Genomic DNA, 19,046 nt, shown 5'->3' with positions numbered 1-19,046 from the left:
TGGTGGCTCACAATCACCCATAATGAAATCTGATGCCTTCTTCTGATGTGTCTAAAGACAGCTACAGTGTACTTATTTATAATAATAAATAAATCTTGAAAAGAAAAAGAAAAGAAAAGAAAATGAAAGTTAAGAGTAAGTTCCTGTTGACCCTGCGTTTGTTTGACCTCTGCACTGGAAGTGCTTGATCATGTGGGCAGAAAATATGCCAGGATGTACACCTGCCTCTGATTCAATGCAGCCAGGAAGTACATCAGAATATATGCTTACCCCTGATTGGATTTGATATGAAATATGGCAGCCCTGTGTTTTTGTCCTTTAATGTCTCTTTAAAACATGACTTGTGCCATTTCCTGGAAACCCAGGAATGGGTCTGGCTAAGAGCTCATCTTCCTGGACAGTATTAAATTAAAGCTTGCCTCAAAACTGGCTCAAAATTGTGATAGTAGTCTTATTCTTGACTAGTGGGATTAATATATAGAATCTCAAAGCAATTTTAATTTGTGTTTTTCTGATATGGATCTCAAATTTTCTGTATTTTAGTAAAAGGGACTTTACAAAATCCCTCCCTTTTTCAATGCTAGAGATGGAGTCCAAGGCCTCATATATATTATTATTAGTCAATTAGTCACTCATCCACAATTTAGATTTGTTTTTCTGATGAGTAAAGATGTTGAACATCTACTTGAGTATTTATTGACCATTTGATATCCTGCTTTTGAGAACCCTCCCTTTATTAGTGAGCCATTTGAAATCAGTGAGTTTACAATCCATTACAGCTATCACCTGGAAATAAAAAAGTTGAAATAGTTTAATAAGTATAGCTAATATAGCATCTTTTGTACTACATATCTTTGAGCAAGCTAAGTGAGGCTGGAGAGGTGACTCTTTAAGAGCAACTGTTGCTCTTATAGAACCCCAGGATTCAGGTCCCGGCACTCACATCGTGGCTCACAACCATCCATAACTCCAGTTCCAAGGGATCTGACGCTGTCTTCTGACCTCTGTGAGCATGAGGTGTGCATGTGGTGGACATACACATGCAGGAAAAACACTCATGCAGAGGACTCTTTTTTTAAGCCAAATAATTAAAATTAACTATAGTGTGTCCATACAACAGAATATCATGGAGTCCTTATAATAATGTTTATAAAGAGCTGTAAATTCACAAAACTATAAATAGCCAGCATAAGCTACATAGTGCTCTCTAAGTTAACCTATACTACCATGAGACATGAGACGCTGTATAAAAAAAAATACACATACACACACACAGACACACACATATATATGGAGATGTAGATTTGTGGTAGAAGCCATTCCCAGCACAAAACATATAAGACAGTAAAGAAAATGCTGGCCGTGGGTGGAGTGGGGGTGTTTCAGGGCTAGAGTTGTGGCTCAGTGGTAGAGTGCTTGACTTACTAGTATATACAAGGCCCTGGGCTCCATCTCTAGTTTTAAAACAAAGGGAGGGATTTTGAAAAGTCCCTATTACTGAAATACAGAAAGCATTTTAAATGCAGTGATAGTGAGGCAATCCAATTGAAAGGCAGCACACCACAGCTCCGGTGCTGGTTAGTGTACACCTGTGAGCAAGTATCCTATAAAGTCAATTGTGATTGAATAGTAATATAAAACAGTTTCAGCTCTAAAATATGTACAGTAATCAGCCACTTTCCACAGTAATTCTGAAAGCAGCCAGGTGTGGGGGCATATACTTGCCATGCCAGCACTGGAGAGGTCAGGATGGGAAGGCTGAGGAGTTAGAAGCCAGTATTGACAAGCTGGGTGTGGTGGCATATGCCTTTAATCCTAGGACTCTCAGATCTTGGTGAATTCAATGCTAGCCTGATCTACAAAGCAAACCCCAGGACAGCAAGGCCTGTTACACACAAAAACACTACCTTCTAAAAACAAAAACAAAAAGCCAGTGTTGTCATCACTGAGGACAGCCTGGCTACAAGAGCCTAGGTCTCAAAATCCCAAAGAGCAAAGTCATAAAGCAGTCCTAAAACTGCCATCATGTACTTGGTACTTCTTCACTCACATCACAGCAATCTAACATTTGAAACACGTGAGCACCTTCCTGTATGGAGCCTCACACGCCTGGAGCGTCGTACACAGCTGACCTGCTGCACTAGATCCCACTGCTGCTTATTACCCAGTGAGTTCCAGATGCCATGATACCTACCTGATGCCAGCAAATTCCACTTTTTGAGTGATATAGGCACAGGTGCTCACCTAAGGGAAGAGAGAAAAAGAAAGGATTCAAACCATCAGGAAAGAAACACACAAGGGCTCCTGGCTTTAAAATCTTCTCCAAAAGCAACAATAACAACAAAATAGTAGGGCATTGTGGTACACGCCTTTAGCCCCAGCACTCAGAAGGCAAGGCAGAGCAAGTGCCAGGACATCCAGGGCTACACAGAAACCCTGTCTCAGAAAGTCTAGTCAGCAAGGCAGTGACAGCTTTACAGCACAGGAAGAAGCTAGAGCCAGATGATGACTGACTGGCTCTTGGGGCTGCAGCAAGTCCCAAGTATGAGGATCAGGCAGACAGTAAGTGCCGCCTGCAAGTCCACTGATCCTCATGAATGTTTACACAGACCTCAACATTCATATAGTAAATGGTGTATAAATTATCTTTACACTTTTGAATTTTATTCAGAGCCAGAGGTCAAACCAAAGGCCTCAAGGTGAACTACCATTGAGAGAGCTAAAAGAAACAAATTCCTTTCACTCAATTTAAAAAAAAAAAAAACACAGCCGGGCGTGGTGGTGCACGCCTTTAATCCCAGCACTCAGGAGGCAGAGGCAGGCGGATTTCTGAGTTCGAGGCCAGCCTGGTCTACAAAGTGAGTTCCAGGACAGCCAAGGCTACACAGAGAAACCCTGTCTCGAAAAACCAAAAAAAAAAAACAACAACAACAAAAAAAAACACATAATTTTCACTTACTTATTTGTTTATTTATATTTGGTGCTGTGAATTGAACCTAAGGCCTCACATATCATAAGCAAAGGCTCTCCACTGAGCTATGTTCCTAGCCCAATCACGGTTTTGGTTGTTTGACTTTACCCTGAAACTATATTTTATGTATAAATTCTACATATAATTTATTCCTTTATAATATGCAAAAACTATAGTAAAGAGTTTTCAGTACCTGGTCAATACTTGGCATTTTAAATGTTAAAGGTTCATTAGAGATAAACAGGTGGGTGTGATGGTACATGACTTCAATCCCATCATTCAGGAGGAGTTCAAAGCCAGCCTGACTACACAGCAAATTCCAGACCAGCCAAGTCTACATATCGGGACCATCCTCAAAAATGGGGCTGGGGTGTGGAGTGTGGGGGTAGAGGTAGAGTTGAGAGAAGGCCTGGGTTAAAAGCACTTATTGCGCTCACAGAGAACCCAGGTTCAGTTCCTAGAACCCACAGGCAACTCAGTCTGTAACTCCTTTTTCTAGAAGATCCAACAAGAGGACTTCTGGCTGGTGAAAGTACTAGACATGCATAAAGTACAAATACAGGCATGCAGGCAAAACAGACATACATGTAAAATGAAGTAAAGAAGAAAGAAAATGATAAGGATATAGCCAAATGCTTACAGTAACTAGTTGCAGATGCTAGAATTGGAACTTATTTTGATGGCTCTAAATTTATATGATAAATGAGGACAATTTGTCATAGGAAAGACAACATACTATTTAAAAAAAAAAATGGCTGGGCAGTGGTGGCGCACACCTTTAATCCCAGCACTTGGGAGGCAGAGGCAGGTGGATTTCTGAGTTTGAGGGCAGCCTGGTCTACAGAGTGAGTTCCAGGACAGCCAGAGCTACATAGAGAAGCCTTGTCTCGAAAAAACCAAAAAAAAAAAAGAAAATAGGAAAAATTGTATCTTACCAAACTTTTCTTTAGTCGCCACATATCCCCACGGCCAATATACTGATCCTTAAAAGTCAATTCCACCAGGTCAAGAGTCACATCCTAAAAGACAAGAACCACATATCTGAATTGTTTTGCCACACTTATAGTCAAAATATGATGGCCACACACCATAAAAAAGATGCAAAAAAGAAAACCTCTGGGAGAGCACTCAACAGCAGAACAGGAGAATTCTCCTCAGCAAAGGCAACTCAACCATGCCCATGGCAATTCTACAGAACACCCCACAGCAGCTGTCCCATGACAAAGGACACCAGAGGACTAACACTGGGCTTCAGTCCCTTTGTTGCTGTTGTCTAGCAAAGGGCATGGTTGCTTTGTTGCCCAGGCTACTCCCACACTGCTGAGTAATCTTGCCTTAGCATAGATAGCTCAAACTTCAGATACATGAAACCTTGCCTTTTGTTTTAGTCTTGAAAGATATCATCAAGCTGTCTGCTTTATTTCATTATAGAATGCACATAATATCTATGGACATTGACTTTGCCTGTCAAGCATTAATTAATAGACAAAAATGCAAATCTGGGTATGGGGACTCAGGCTTTGATCCCAGCACTAGAAAGGCAAAGGAAGACAGATCTCTGTGTTCAAAGCCAGCCTGGTCTACATAGTGAGTTCCAGGGCAACCATAGCTACATAGCAAGACCCTGTCTCTAAAAACAAATCAAAGAGCCGGGCGTGGTGGCGGATGCCTTTAATCCCAGCACTTGGGAGGCAGAGGCAGGCGGATTTCTGAGTTTGAGGCCATCCTGGTCTACAGAGTGAGTTTCAGGACAGCCAGGGCTACACAGAGAAACCCTGTCTCAAAAAACCAAAAAAAAAATAAAAAAAATAAAAAAACACACACACACACAAAAAAAAAGAAAGAAAAAAAAATTCAAAGCCATATACAGTGCTGTATCTTATATTCCCAGAAAGCTGAGAAAGAGCTATTATTGCCAGTTCAAGGCCAGCCTGGGCTATATACTTAGTTCCATGTCATTTGGGCTAAACAGCAAACCTCTGCCTAAAAAATAATAATTAATTATTTAAAGAAAATAAATGAGGGACTAGAGAGACGGCTCAGAGATGAAGAGCACTGACTGCTCTTCCAGAGGATCTGATATCACACAACTACCAGCGCCCTCATCCCAGCTCAAACTGACTCTAAGTTTCAGGGAACTCTAACATCCTTTTCTGGCCTCTGTGGGCACTAAGGCACACATGGAGAACACATGCAGGCAAACACTCAAATAGGTAAAATAAAGATAATGTTTTCTAAACATAATAATTAAAAATAAAAATAATGAATAGAATAAATAAAAATATTAGCAATTAAACAGGAAATTATAAATACATTCTTTCATATGACTAAAACAAGCTTTAAAAACTGAGGACTTAGCCGGGCGTGGTGGCGCACGCCTTTAATCCCAGCACTCGGGAGGCAGAGGCAGGTGGATTTCTGAGTTCGAGGCCCGCCTGGTCTACAGAGTGAGTTCCAGGACAGACAGAGCTATACAGAGAAACCCTGTCTCGAAAAACCAAAAAAAAAAAAAAAAAAAAACCTGAGGACTTAAAAGCAGCCTATGTACCATTTATATCTAAATGACCTAGATATGGCTATATATTTAACAATCTAGCACTACACTTACGTACCTCATTTCCATAGCTCCTAACCTTTGCGGATAGGTGCTAATCACTATAAAAAGATATAAAAGTACAAAGCAAAGACCTGCCTTGGGGTCTACAACATTCACATAGACATCTTGATAAGGTCTTAGCCGGAATACTTGAGTCACAGTCTGGTCCACACTGATAGTTTCTGAAATGGAGAAAAAAAATATGGATCAGTTAAAACATTTTGAAGTCAATACATACTCAAAAAGTAATGTAACTGGGCTGGGCAGTGGTGGCGCACGCCTTTAATCCCAGCACTTGGGAGGCAGAGGCAGGCAAATTTCTGAGTTCCAGGACAGCCTGGTCTACAGAGTGAGTTCCAGGACAGCCAGGACTACACAGAGAAACCCTGTCTCAAAAAGCCAAAAAAATTAATAATAGTAATAATAAATAATAATAACTGATCATTTGCTATTTCTCTGTCTTCCAGGAAGTCAAATTTTATACAATTCTGTACTTTACAGATGAAACAAGCCCAAAAACTAACACCTGATTTAAATTGATAATAAACACTGGCTTACCACCTGTAATTCCAGTATTTGGGAGGCTGAGGCAGGAAGACTAAAAAGCCAGACTAGACTAATTAACCAGCCTCTGCCTCAAAAAAAAGAGCTGAAGCTGGAGAGATGGTTCAGTAGTTAAGAGAAGTTGCTCTCGCAGAGGTCCTGAGTTGGGTTTCCAGCATCCTACAGTGGCTCACACCCATCTGTAATCCCAGTTTCAGGGGATCCAACAGACATGTACATGGTACACATACAGGCAAAACATCCATATACAAAGTAAAATAAACAAATACAATCATTAAAGAAAGAAATGTAACTCAGTGGCTGCACATAGCATGGATGAGTCCCTGGGTTTGTGCATAGAGGGAAGGAAGAAAATGAGAGAGAAGGGGAAGAGGAAGAGACTGAGGAGAAACAGCCAATCACTTAAGATTTTGCACTTGAGGAACTAGAAAAGATGCTTGCTCCATGAGCACGACACCCTGAACTCTGATCTTCGGTACCCACATAAAAGATAAGCACCCCAATACACACCTGCCCTCTAGCAATGGGGCTTCAGAAACTAGTGGACCCTTGGACTTGTGGCCAGTCAGCCTAGGCAAAGCAGCAAACTTCCGAGTTCATCAGAGACTTTCTCTTGCCAGGCAGTGGTGGCACATGCCCTTAATCCCAGCACTCAGGAGGCAGAAGCAGCTAGATCTCTGTGAGTTCAAGGTCAGCCTAGCCTATATAGCCAGTTCTATGATAGTACATTTACTATCACATAGTCAGACCCTCTCTCAAAAAAAAAAAAAAAAAATACTGTCGCTGGGCGTGGTGGCACACACCTTTAACCTTAGCACTCAGGAGGCAGAGGCAGGCGGATTTCTGAGTTCAAGGCCAGCCTGGTCTACAAAGTTGAGTTCCAGGACAGCCAGAGCTACACAGAGAAACCCTGTCTCGAAACCCCCCCCCCTCCAAAAAAAATACTGTCACAGAAAAACAAAGGTGGAAAAAGATAGAAGATGATACCTGACATCCATCTCTGACCTCTATACATACAGGCATCGGTAAGCATATGTGCATGTAACACCCACCCACAAACAAGACAGGTACACACACACACACACATTTTATTACTTATGACACTGAGACAAGGATTGTTATGAGTTGGAAGCTGGTCTGATAAGACACTGAGCCACAGGAAAAAAAAAAAAAAAAAAAGAAAAGGAGTAGTAAGTGCCTTCACTTGCAGCCCTGGAGATGGAGGATCAGAAATACACACAGGGGCTGGTGAGAGCACCCGACTGCTCTTCCGAAGGCCCAGAGTTCAAATCCCAGCAACCACATGGTGGCTCACAACCATCCGTAACGAGATCTGACTCCCTCTTCTGGTGTGTCTGAAGACAGCTACAGTATACTTACATATAATAAATAAATAAATAAATAAATAAATATTAAAAAAAAAAGAAATACACCATGGGTAAGCACATATGCATGTTACACACACCCACAAACAAGACAGGTACACACACACATACACACAAATATTTTATTACTTGTGACACTGAGACAAGAACTGTTATGAGTTGGAAGCTGGCCTAATTAGACATTGAGTTTGAGGACAACCTGAGCTACAAAAAAAAAAAAAAACCAAAAAACAGTAAGTGCTTTTGATTGCAGCACTCTGGAGGTAGAGGATGGAGGATCAAAAATTCAAAGTCATCCTAGCCACACAGCATGTTCATCCTGGACCATGAAACCTTATTACCACAAACGAACCAAAAAAGTTTTAATTAAAATACAAAAAAAGCATTTAAAAAAAAAAACTATCAAAAACCATCTGAGCTAGGTGTGGTGGGATATGCCTTTAATTCTGGCACTTGAGAGGCAGACAGGCAGAGCTCAGCAAGTTCCAGGCCAGCCTAGTCTACATAGTAAATCACGAACAGCCAGGGCTACTTAGACCCTGTCTAAAAATAGGTAAGGAAAGAAAAAAAGAAAGAAGGGGAGGGAGGGAGGGAGGAAGATAGATAGATAGATAGATGTTAGATAAATTGATCTGGAGGTTAGGAATATAACTCATTGGCAGCAAACTTGTTTAGTATGCACAGAGCCCTGGGTTGGGGTGGGAGGAGCAACATAAGAAAAATTCAAACGCCAGTGGCAGAGGTGAGCTGCTTAACCTTCCCTTACAAGTTGTTGGTCATGAGATTCTCAAAACAATACAAGCAATTGTCATTGCCATTGGATGCTCACCAAAATTAGATAAGACCTTATTTTTGAAGGTGCCACATGCCTTCATCAAGTAGCAGAGAGAAAGCAAGCTTTCCTTGCTAACTAGCCCCTCATGGTGATGGACAGTATTCTCACTTGTCTTATTCGGCTATGGATCCTATACCCAACAACACAACTGGCCAGGCAGGATGAGTCCGGTAGTGCGCTAGGAGGAGTGAGTCTGCTATGGATGACTCTGACACACACAGGAGGAGGAGATTCATTTCTACTACTAAGCCTGTGGGTGGGGAGATCACAAGCAGTAGTGTGGAAACTCCTGCTGCAACTTTATTACATGGATACAGCCTGCCTTTCAATTGATGTATCTCAGCCAAGTACTACACAGGCATAATCCTGCTTAGCTTCTAAGGTCGAGGAGACGAGGACATTTGTAAAGCCACAGATCCAAACTGCTTTCTCAATAAGTATGTTTTGATTTTGGAAAGAATCTCACTATGCAGTCCTAAACTGCCCTAGAACTTTACTCTGTAGCTCAGGCTGGACTTAACTCACAGGGAACTCTTGCCTCCCCTAGAACTAAAAGCATATACCACTGAAACTGACCAAATAACCATGTTTATGTCCATATATCAGTTTTTGCTATTAGCTTTGACCAGAAAAGCTTCCTTCTTGTTGGTAAGCAATGACTGCAGACCCACAACTGATCGAGATGCTGGGAACAAATGACTGCTGCACACCTGGCCGGCTTCAAGGCTCAGGAAACAGAACAACACAGGAAACGGGGCAGAGAAGTGGGAAGAACAGTGTGGGATGCTCGATTCTGGATACGAAGACAACTTCATTGTTTAACTCACAGAAGCTATGATTACATAAGATCGGGCCTGTCACTGCTCAGTCATGAAACATTCTTGCAGATTTAATGGCTGATAAGGGAAGAAAAGACGTTTCCTCAGTGGTGTACCCAGGGTAAGGTGCCTGTGCTCCTTTAAACAACCGCAATAAAGTGTACTGGGTCACACACAAAGGAAAAGACCTGGAAGGAGCAGGGGAGCTACTGTGAAAGAGGAGTGTAATTACTCACTGTGAGAAACCAGGTTATGAGGAATGAATTTGAAAGAAACACATTATATTCATGTTTAGAAATGACACGGGCTGGAGAGATGGCTCAGTGGTTAAGAGCACTGACTATTCTTCTGAAGGTCCTGAGTTCAAATCCCAGAAACCACATGGTGGCTCACAACCATCCGTAATGAGATCTGATGCCCTCTTCTGGTGTGTTTGAAGACAGCTACAGTGTACTTAGATATAATAATAAATAAATCTTTAAAAAAAAAAGAAAGAAAGAAAAGAAATGACACAATAGTTGGGCAGTGGTGGCTCAGGCCTTTAATCCCAGCACTAGGGAGGCAGAGGCAGGAGGATTTCTGAGTTCGAGACCAGCCTGGTCTACAGAGTGAGTTCTAGGCCAGGGCTATACAGAGAAACCCTGTCTGGAAAAAAAAAAAAAAAAAAAAAAAACCAACAAAAGAAATGTCACAATAAAATCCATTATTTCAGGTGGCAAGGTAGTACAGTGGTAAAGGCACTTGCCACCAAGCCTGACAACCAAGGTTCAATCCTTGCTTGGTACCCACATGGCAGAATGGGAGAACTGATCCCTGAAGTTGTCTTCTGACTTCCACATGAGCATCCTGCCTGTCGGGTGTCCACGTACATAAGTAAATATAGGAAGAAACTTTTTTTTTTTTTGGTTTTTTTGAGACAGGGTTTCTCTGTGTAGCCTTGGCTGTCCTGGAACTCACTTTGTAGACCAGGCTGGCCTTGAACTCAGAAATCCGCCTGCCTCTGCCTCCCGAGTGCTGGGATTAAAGGCGTGCGCCACCACGCCCGGCACTTTTTTTTGAGACAGGGTCTCACTATGTCTTCAGATAAAGAGAACACTACAGAAATCCACAATTGATCAAAATGCAGAGAACAAAAAGTGATTTATGCTCCATCCCAACTGATACATCTCTTCAAATTCCTCACCTAAGGTTCTGGGACCATTGTCAAGGAGTGGACAGAAAGACTGTAAGAGCTACAACAGGACGTTTCCTGCAAGACTGTCACCTAAGAATGTCAAAATGGCTCCCACTACCAAGTGGCTGCCTAAACAAGACCTAAAGAATGTCACACCAATGGACATGCTAATATAAAAAGGGGGACACTTGAAGGGCTTTCTCATAGACAAAAAAACTACAGGCAACTGAGGAATGCCAAGAACCAGGGAAGACCCCCCAAATTTGGTCATCCAACACCAAGTGGTCATCCGTAGGGTCATGTACATACAGGTAACATTAGGAGGTTGCATCGAAGTATTTAGGAATGTGTATGTAACAAAGACTCAAAAAGAAAAAAAACTGCATACTGTTTTCTCTCTCAAGCAAATTCTATCCAATGTATATGTAAACTAATGTACATATGGATACAGTAAACACAAAGAAAAGAGAGTGAGAAAGGCTCAAGATCAGGGAGTGAGAGAAGACTGGATGCAGGTGAAAGAAACAGCTGTGACAGAGAACTGGAAGCTACTTGTTGCAATTCTGCCACAGAGCTTTTGGCTTTGTTTTGGTGGTGGCCAAGTACATAAAACATATTTGGTAATAAATGTATAAAATTTAATGTGATACTCCCCAGCATCCCTTCCAAATGTCTAATGTAATTGTATAGAAGTTCACTGAATTATACAGATTTTGAATCTGGTTAATTTTGGTGTATGATGCTTTAATTTATTTTCAAGGTTTCTAAAATAATAATAGCTGGGCAGTAGTGGCGCACGCCTTTAATCCCAGCACTTGGGAGGCAGAAGCAGGTGGATTTCTGAGTTCGAGGCCAGCCTGGTCTACAAAGTGAGTTCCAGGACAGCCAGGGCTATACAGAGAAACCCTGTCTTGAAAAACCAAAAAAAAAGAGTCCTTTGGGGCTGGTGAGATGGCTCAGTGGGTAAGAGCACCCGACTGCTCTTCCAAAGGTCCAGAGTTCAAATCCCAGCAACCACATGGTGGCTCACAACCATCCGTAACGAGATCTGGCGCCCTCTTCTGGAGTGTGGAGTGTCTGAAGACAGCTACAGTGTCTTACATATAATAAATAAATAAATCTTTAAAAAAAAAAAAAAAAAAAGAGTCCTTTGGTACTTTCTTATATGCATGCAACCCTTCCACTCTTTGAAAAAGACATCAAGAAACTACAAACACCTATCCAAACAGAGGACAGTGATCACATACTCATCCAGGGAAACACTTAAATATTTGTGAAGAATTTATTTAGAAAATTCTCCATCAATTATTATTATTATTAATTATTATTATTATTATTTTGGAGTTAAATATAAAGCTTCCCGTGTTCAAACTGCCTCTTCTTCTGGCCCTACATCTAGTTTCTTTGATGCCTACAATGTGCTAACGAATGAGGCTCTTTGGCAATTTTTATATCTGTTTGGGGTATGTGGGAAGATTGCAGCTTAGGAGCTATAAAGGTAAATAAAGACAGTAAACGCATCAACTATTGCTCCTGGGGTAGTCCCTAACCTGCAAAAACTTTACCTATGTTTTTTGCTAGAGGAAACGCCTTCTGCTAGGTACTTATTCCCTGAGATTACAAAGAGGGCTTTCTTACATTTCTCAGACAGTAACTATAAAAATTTCAAAGAGAGATGTAATACTCACCTTTCTGTAAATCTTCCTTAAGAGACTTGACTTGCAAAAGCAAAGGACTGGAAGAGAAAGCAACAATGAGGGACACTGCAGGAGGTAAGCTTTCTCTACCTCAGTTAAAAAGTAAACAATAATGCAATGCACACTGTATCTTGTAGCCTAAACAGGACATTCCCTAGGAAACAAAGAAAACTGCACTTGGCCTGGAAGCAAATGAACAAAAGCAACAACACTATCGAGTTCTTACTTCAACTTTAAAACACTTTAAACATTTTAAAAATGCACTGTTGGGGCTGGAGAGATGGCTCAGCAGTTAAAGAGTACTTGCTGTCTTTCACAGAATTCAAGTTTGGTATGCAAGACCCATTTCAAGTGGCTCACAACTGTTTGGAACTTCAGATGAAGGGAATCTCCATCAGAAGGCACCTGCACTCACATGCACAGGCATGCACATAATTTTTTTTTAAATCCTTAAAAATTTTGTTTTTAATTTTTTCTGTGTATATGTGTCTTACCCTGTATGTCTGTCTGTGCACCACAGGCATTCCTGATACCCTAGGAGGCCAGAATAGGGCATCAGATGTCCTGGAACTGGAATGACCGATGGTCGTGACATGCCATGTGGGTGCTGGGAACCAAACTCAGGTCCTCTAGAACAACAGCCAGTGCTCTTATCAGCTGAGTCATTTCTTTAGCCCTAGAGACGAGCATGTTTTGTTTTGTTTTTTTGACATTGGGTCTTACTACACAGCTCTGACTAGCCTGGAGTAGTTTTTGAGATCAGCAGGGTGCCTACTTTCCTTCTCTCTTGAGCTGCTCACCTGTACTCATCATTGGGGTGAGCAATCTCCACAATGTCTCCAAGTTTGATGTGAGGAAATACTTTAGGGTTCACGACTAGCTCATCATCTGAAAGACAATTTAGTGATTTTAAAAAGCAACCGGGCTGGAGTGTGGCTCAGTAGCTGAGTATAGGCTTAGCATAGGCTTAGCATGTACACAGAGTTGGGCATAGGCTTAGCATGTACACAGAGTTAGGCATAGGCTTAGCATGTACACAGAGTTGGGCATAGGCTTAGCATGATCACAGAGTTGGACATAGGCTTGGCATGTACACAGAGTTGGGCATAGGCTTAGCATGTACACAGAGTTGGGCATAGGCTTGGCATGTACACAGAGTTGGGCATAGGCTTAGCATGATCACAGAGTTGGACATAGGCTTGGCATGTACACAGAGTTGGGCATAGGCTTAGCATGTACACAGAGTTGGGCATATGCTTGGCATGTACACAGAGTTGGGCATAGGCTTGGCATGTACAGAGTTAGACAAAGGCTTAGCATGATCACAGAGTTGGGATGAAACTCTAGCACACACCCTCTAAAAAATAAACGCATCAGAGAGGAAACACAGGGCACCCCATCATGTTGGTATTACTACTGCATCTCACAGACAAGCTCTGGTCCTGTTTTTAATTTCTTGACTAACATAGGTGTCTCAAGGTAACATCAAACCCATCCTACCAGGTGGTTTTGAACTCTTTCATCTTCCTGTCTCCACCCCCAGACTGCTGGGACCACAGGGCAAGCTGCACCATGCCCAACATTTATTTTTACTTTTGTTGTTATACTGAAGTTCCATTTGGGTTTGGTTTTCTGGTTGTTGTTGTTGTTGTTGTTTTGTGTGTGTGTGTGTGTGTAGGTCAGAGGACAACTTACAGATGTCAGTTTTCTCCCTCTATCATATAAGATCCAGGGACTGAACTCACATTAACAGGTTTGGCAGCAAGTGTTCTTACCCACAAGCCATCTCATCAGCCCACATTTGTTTAGATTGTTTGTTTTCCTATTTTATAAATACTAAGGCTGGAACTTAACCAAGGGCTCACACATGGGTAAGCAGATGCTCTGCCTTTTCCCTGAGGGTCCATTTTGAGTCCAGTTTTAGAACTAAAGGATTTTCGCGGGGCTGGGGATGTAACGCAGTGATAAAGTACTTGCCTAGCATGCTGGTTTCCAACCTCAGCTCAAAAGAAAGAAATTGCAAAAGTGTCTAGGGCCACAACAGTAAATGGGTGTGTTGGAAGGGACTCAGGGACTGTCTCCAATTACACACTCTCTCTGCTCTAATATGCCCATGGAAAAAGCAGCCAGTGGTTTGGGGAATTATGCCTCTGGCACATCCTTTACTCTCTAAAAGACTGTGAATCTGGCATCCATATGATAGAAAGAGTCTAGGACCCAAACACAGTACTCATATTTATGTAATATTCAAAGAAATCCCTTAAACACTGTCTTAATTAGACCTTCATAATAAATCTTTAGTACTAACAAGAGCAAGGAAATAACCTGGGAGATACACTGACTTGTCAAAGGTTAGACCAGCAGTAAAATTAAAGCAAGAGCTCGTTACTAATACTGAGCTCCTTCTGTCTAAATCAGGCTCACCATCTCTTATGTGTTATAAAACTCGAGTCTAGATTCTAAGTGTTAGTTCATAATAGGGCTCAAAACAACCTTTAAACTCAAGAGCCCAGGGTAAAGGTATCGCCCAACAGAGTAACTGCAGAGCATGCATAAGGCTACAAACCCAATCCTCAGCACCAATCAACCAACCCATTCATCCATCCATCTAGCCATCCACCTCAAAACCAAAGTAGACGTCACAGATGACTATACTCCACAAGGATCAGCCTAGTAAAGAACTGACTGAGTCAATCTCATGCTTTATTTTAGATGTTTCATTGACAATTTTAGTTCCAATGTGTGTGAAGTCCCTAGGATGAACTTCTGTTTTCCAAATCAAGCTCGCTGAGCATATTGATTGATTTGTTTCATTTTCTCTCCCTCTCTCTCTCTCTTCTCTCCCCCCTCCTTCTTTTTTTCTCCTTCTTTTTTGCTTATTTATTTGTTTTGAGACAGAGTTTCACTGTGTAGCTTGGAGCTCACTAGGTAGACCAGGGAAGCCTCAAACTCCCGCGAGACCTGAGTGCCTCTACCTCCTGTGTGCTGGGATTCAGAGCGTGCGCCACCAGATCTAGCTCCTATTTCTTTCCTCGGAAACAGAGGCGGTTACAATCTGCAGCAGGATGGCCTCAAACTTTCAGCAATCCTCCTGTCTCAACCTTGAAAAGTTCTGTGTCACAAGCACAAGCCACTACAGCTAACTAATCATTTCATAATGTAAAGAACTCCTTGGGGACAAGAGATTTTACCTACTCACCATCTTCATATTTGATAGGGATACTGTTAGAATTCTGGTCTTCTAGGTCTATCACCAAGATATATCTGTCTTATAAACACACACATCCCTATATACATTAAATATATATATATATATGTATATATATATCATATACCTGTATTCTTGTTATTCCCTCTGCTGAAACTATCTCTGTATTTATTCAATAGCTGCCTATTCTTCACAAGTTTTTAGGCCAGTTTCATAAATAGTGGGGCTGATATGACTAAACATGAGGACTGCAATAATTTGACAAAAGGTTTCTAATCATGCAAGTACCGAATTCATTTCAAGTCAACACATAAAAACTATGAGGCATTTCTGGGAGAGCTTCCACATGCTATCACTCAGTTTCACCGGCCAGGTGGCCTAGTCTAAATTAACAAGCCCCAGGTACCGCTGAGGATTTGTCTCAAAAACAAGGTGAAGAAAAACAAGTAAATGAATAAAAATTCAAGGTAGCTAGGCATGATTACTAAGTAATCCCAGTACTTAGTAGGCAAAACTATCTCTGTAAGACAGAGGAGCTCTGTAAGTTCAAGGCCAGTCTAGTCAGCATTGCAAACCAGTAAAGGCTATAGAGTAAGAGCCCATCCAAAAAATGAAATGTAAAGTTTAAAAGGACTCATTGAGGTCCGAAGTGATTGCTCCTTGATAGTGTGCTTGCTCACAGGCACAAAGCATGGGTTTTTCATCCAGATCCACGCAGAACCACGTGGGAGCACATGCCTGAAATCCCAACACTTGGGTATGAAGGACAGAAGGAAGGGCAGTAACTCAAAATCAGCCTCCAGTGCATACTGAGTTCAAAGCCAGTATGAGCTCTAAGACTCTGTCTCAAAACCCAAACCAAACCAGCTCACTTTGTCAGTAATTCTGATTTCTGAAGTAAAGAACATTAAAAAAAACAAAAACAAAACAAAAACAACCAGGAGGGAGGACTTGGATGCAGTCCATAGAGACCTTTTCTAGTAAACTTGTGGCCAAGCACTCACTACACAGAAGAAAAACAAAAACAAAACAAACAAAAGCAGGAGGAAAATTAACTCAGGTGTGGTAGAGTATTTCCAGATACACAGGCAGGAGGATAATGGGTTCAAAGCCAGCTTGGGCTACACAGTGAGTTCTAAATGAGCCTTGGAAACATGGTAATTCAAAATACAACCCAACAAATGTGAAGAATGCTTTTCAAAAAGATCCTGTGCTCTCATTTCTAACCATCCCTGATCTCTGATACTGCTCCACTTTTACCTGTCCAGCCTCCCTTGTGATATGGGTAATTTTTAAGGCATATCATAACTTCAGCCAACTTACACAAGCCCCAAAGATCAATCAATACTGACCACTGCCCCCAAAGCCCTTCTTGTGGATGACAAGTTTGTAGACCTTTGTGGTTCTCATTTTGTCTTGTGATTTCTTCAGCTGTTCCAATCTTGGAGCAGGGAAGTCATCTTGCCTTCCTGCTACTGAAACACAAATAAAAACATCGAGGATGTCAGGCTTCCTAAATTTGCTCTTTAATTTTAGACCTTGAAGGTACGGGTTGTTGTTCGGCTGAAGGCGTGCCAACCCTTGCATTATATCGATCCTCCAATTACCAAGAGAGACAAACAAATAGAAGTGTGCTTTAAAAATTAAAGGGAACTTGGGCTGAGATCTCGTCCATCCTCTAAAGCTATTTTCTCTACCGCACACCTAAAAGGGAGGCTTGTGGTGAGAGGGGCACTACCTTTTTTTTTGTCTGCATCAGGAACACCAAAATAGTACAGGGATATTCGAAGAGGTTAGTCCATCACATAAGTAGAAGAACGTCAAAACAAGGGATTCGCCCAAGGTCACTCGAACTGTTAAGCACTCCCATGACTCGCGGTCCACTAACAATGTCCTGGGGAAGAGAGAACTGAGGAAGGCTGCGGTTTCCTTGCCGACCCCTCTACTGGTACCAACTCTCAGCGGACCGTCCTGCCTCCATTTCACCGCTGCGGTCGCGGAAGCTTGGTGAAAGCCTGGTCCAAGGTCACACGGGGAACTGCAAGAAGAGTCGGGCCTCGAACCTGGCTCAGGGACCCTTCCCTCAAGCCCCTCAAGTCTCAGCCCGAGGTTGGCGCTCGACTCCCCCCCCTCCCCACTTCCAGAGCCCCTCCCCGCCTCAGGCCCGGCCCGAGGCCAGATCCCGGACAGATCTCCCCAGGACCTCCTCAGGATATCCCACCTGAGCCCCCACAGTTCGCGCAGCTTCCGCACCAGGGCTCTAGGAGCCAGCCAGACAGCACCACCGAAGAGCGCTCACCTGAGCCCGCGCCGCTCCCGAGGCTCCGCCCCGAGTCCCCGCCCCTCGCCAGTCCCCGCTCAGCCGGCTTGGCCGCTCTAGCCCAGCCTCCGCCTCGTCTCGGTGGCCGCGCCACTTCCTCCTCCAGGGCTGCGGGGAGGTTGGGGGGGGGGGGGCGTGGCGTCGAGTCCGACTTCAAAACGAGTTCCCGTTGGCGTTTCCCGCCACCGTCTACAGGGCTGCCCGCTTTGCATGGAAAATTTGAAAATAGAGACACAGCCAAGACCTTCGTTTCAGAAGAGCGAAGTGATTTCATAATAGGAGAAACTCGAGAGAGTCGACTCTTACCTCGCGGAGCATTTCCATGTGTTTGACGAAGTTAATAACTCAGCCTGGTCTAGAGGGCTATTGAGAAGTGCAAAAGTCTCTGCGGGTGGTGGCTCCCCCTCCTAATCCAGGTTCTATGGAGACAAGAGTGCTGAACATTCCCTAGAGTTCTTGGGCTATGTGTAGCAAGAGAACGGGGGTGTGTACAATTCATGAGCGAGTTACTAACTTATTGAAAACTGTTAAGTATAATTAAGAAGTACAAGTTAATGATAAGTACAAATGTAACATGTACAGAGACAAGCTTGGGAGGAGAAACCAATTTATATTACCCATTATATACTCTTTTGTTGTCAAAATTAAACCTAATGTACATAAGTCAAAACAAGTGGACAGTAAACTTAAAGTTTGATAAAAAAATAATATTCAAAACATTGAATGCCCGAATACAATGGGTTAAGTCTACAATAGGCTCCCATGGCAGAAGGCCCAGTAGTAGTTTCCTTAGATGGGGCATAAATCATCCAAACAGAGTAAGTTGTGTCAGGTGTGGTGGTGCACGCCTTTAATCCCAGCACTTGGGAGGCAGAGGCAGGAGGATTTCTGTGTTCGAGGACAGCCTGGTCTACAAAGTGAGTTCCAGGACAGCCAGGGCTACACAGAGAAACCCTGTTCCGGAAAACCAAAAAAAAAAAAAAAAAAACAGAAAACAAAACAAAACAAGAAAACCAGTAAGTTGTGTGTTAGCCTCATTACAGAGTAAGGATTCATGGGAAGGAGAACCTGCTAGAAGGCCTGACCTGCTCCCACCGTGTAGGCCAAACAAACAAACAAAGCCAAAAACCTCCTTATCTAAAGATGAATTATTCCTCATGTCTCAAAAAATGGAGGTGGGAAAAGGTAGATTCTCTTGTCCATTGGAGGATCTCAGAGTCTGCACCACATCCTAATTGACTTAAAGAACAGAGACAAATAGCAAGATGCTATACACAGGGGAAACTGTCCCGAGAGTGCTATGAGACCCACTTGCTAGTTCAGTCAGCTACACCCTCCACCCTGTTAGCAAAAGCAACTTTCAGGAAACACACCCTAACCGCGTTCCCTCAATAAAGGAGGATACCAGACGTTCTGTGATCAAACTCAGAGCTTAGCAAAGTTCTTTAGACTAGCCAAGCCATGTCTTTGACAGTTGG

General features: G+C 42.5%; 1 protein-coding gene across 9 annotated transcripts in view; it reads right to left on the bottom strand.

Moving 5' to 3' along the window:
* Window positions 1–17,596, bottom strand: part of Depdc5 (DEP domain containing 5, GATOR1 subcomplex subunit) — a 128,140-nt gene extending 110,544 nt beyond the window's left edge. For 4 of the 9 annotated variants that reach the window (XM_085836595.1, XM_085836602.1, XM_085836601.1 and 1 more), the window contains exons 1-8: window positions 17,470–17,570; window positions 16,987–17,286; window positions 16,601–16,723; window positions 12,841–12,928; window positions 12,032–12,078; window positions 5,664–5,749; window positions 3,907–3,990; window positions 2,195–2,244 (exon numbers count right to left, since the gene is read on the bottom strand). In XM_085836595.1, coding sequence (XP_085692721.1) covers window positions 2,195–2,244; window positions 3,907–3,990; window positions 5,664–5,749; window positions 12,032–12,078; window positions 12,841–12,928; window positions 16,601–16,658 — 413 coding nt within the window. In that variant the 5' untranslated portion in view covers window positions 16,659–16,723; window positions 16,987–17,286; window positions 17,470–17,570. Of the gene's footprint in view, window positions 1–2,194; window positions 2,245–3,906; window positions 3,991–5,663; window positions 5,750–12,031; window positions 12,079–12,840; window positions 12,929–16,600; window positions 16,724–16,986; window positions 17,287–17,469 lie in introns of those variants that run through there. The other 5 variants (XM_085836596.1, XM_085836597.1, XM_085836600.1 and 2 more) reach the window with 5 other exon arrangements.
* Window positions 17,597–19,046: the final 1,450 nt, after the last annotated feature.

Source organism: Mus caroli, unplaced genomic scaffold, assembly GCF_978045245.1.
Source record: "Mus caroli unplaced genomic scaffold, Mus_caroli_1 scaffold_4, whole genome shotgun sequence".
Taxonomy (NCBI): domain Eukaryota; kingdom Metazoa; phylum Chordata; class Mammalia; order Rodentia; family Muridae; genus Mus; species Mus caroli.
This window is presented reverse-complemented; position numbering and strand designations above follow the sequence as displayed.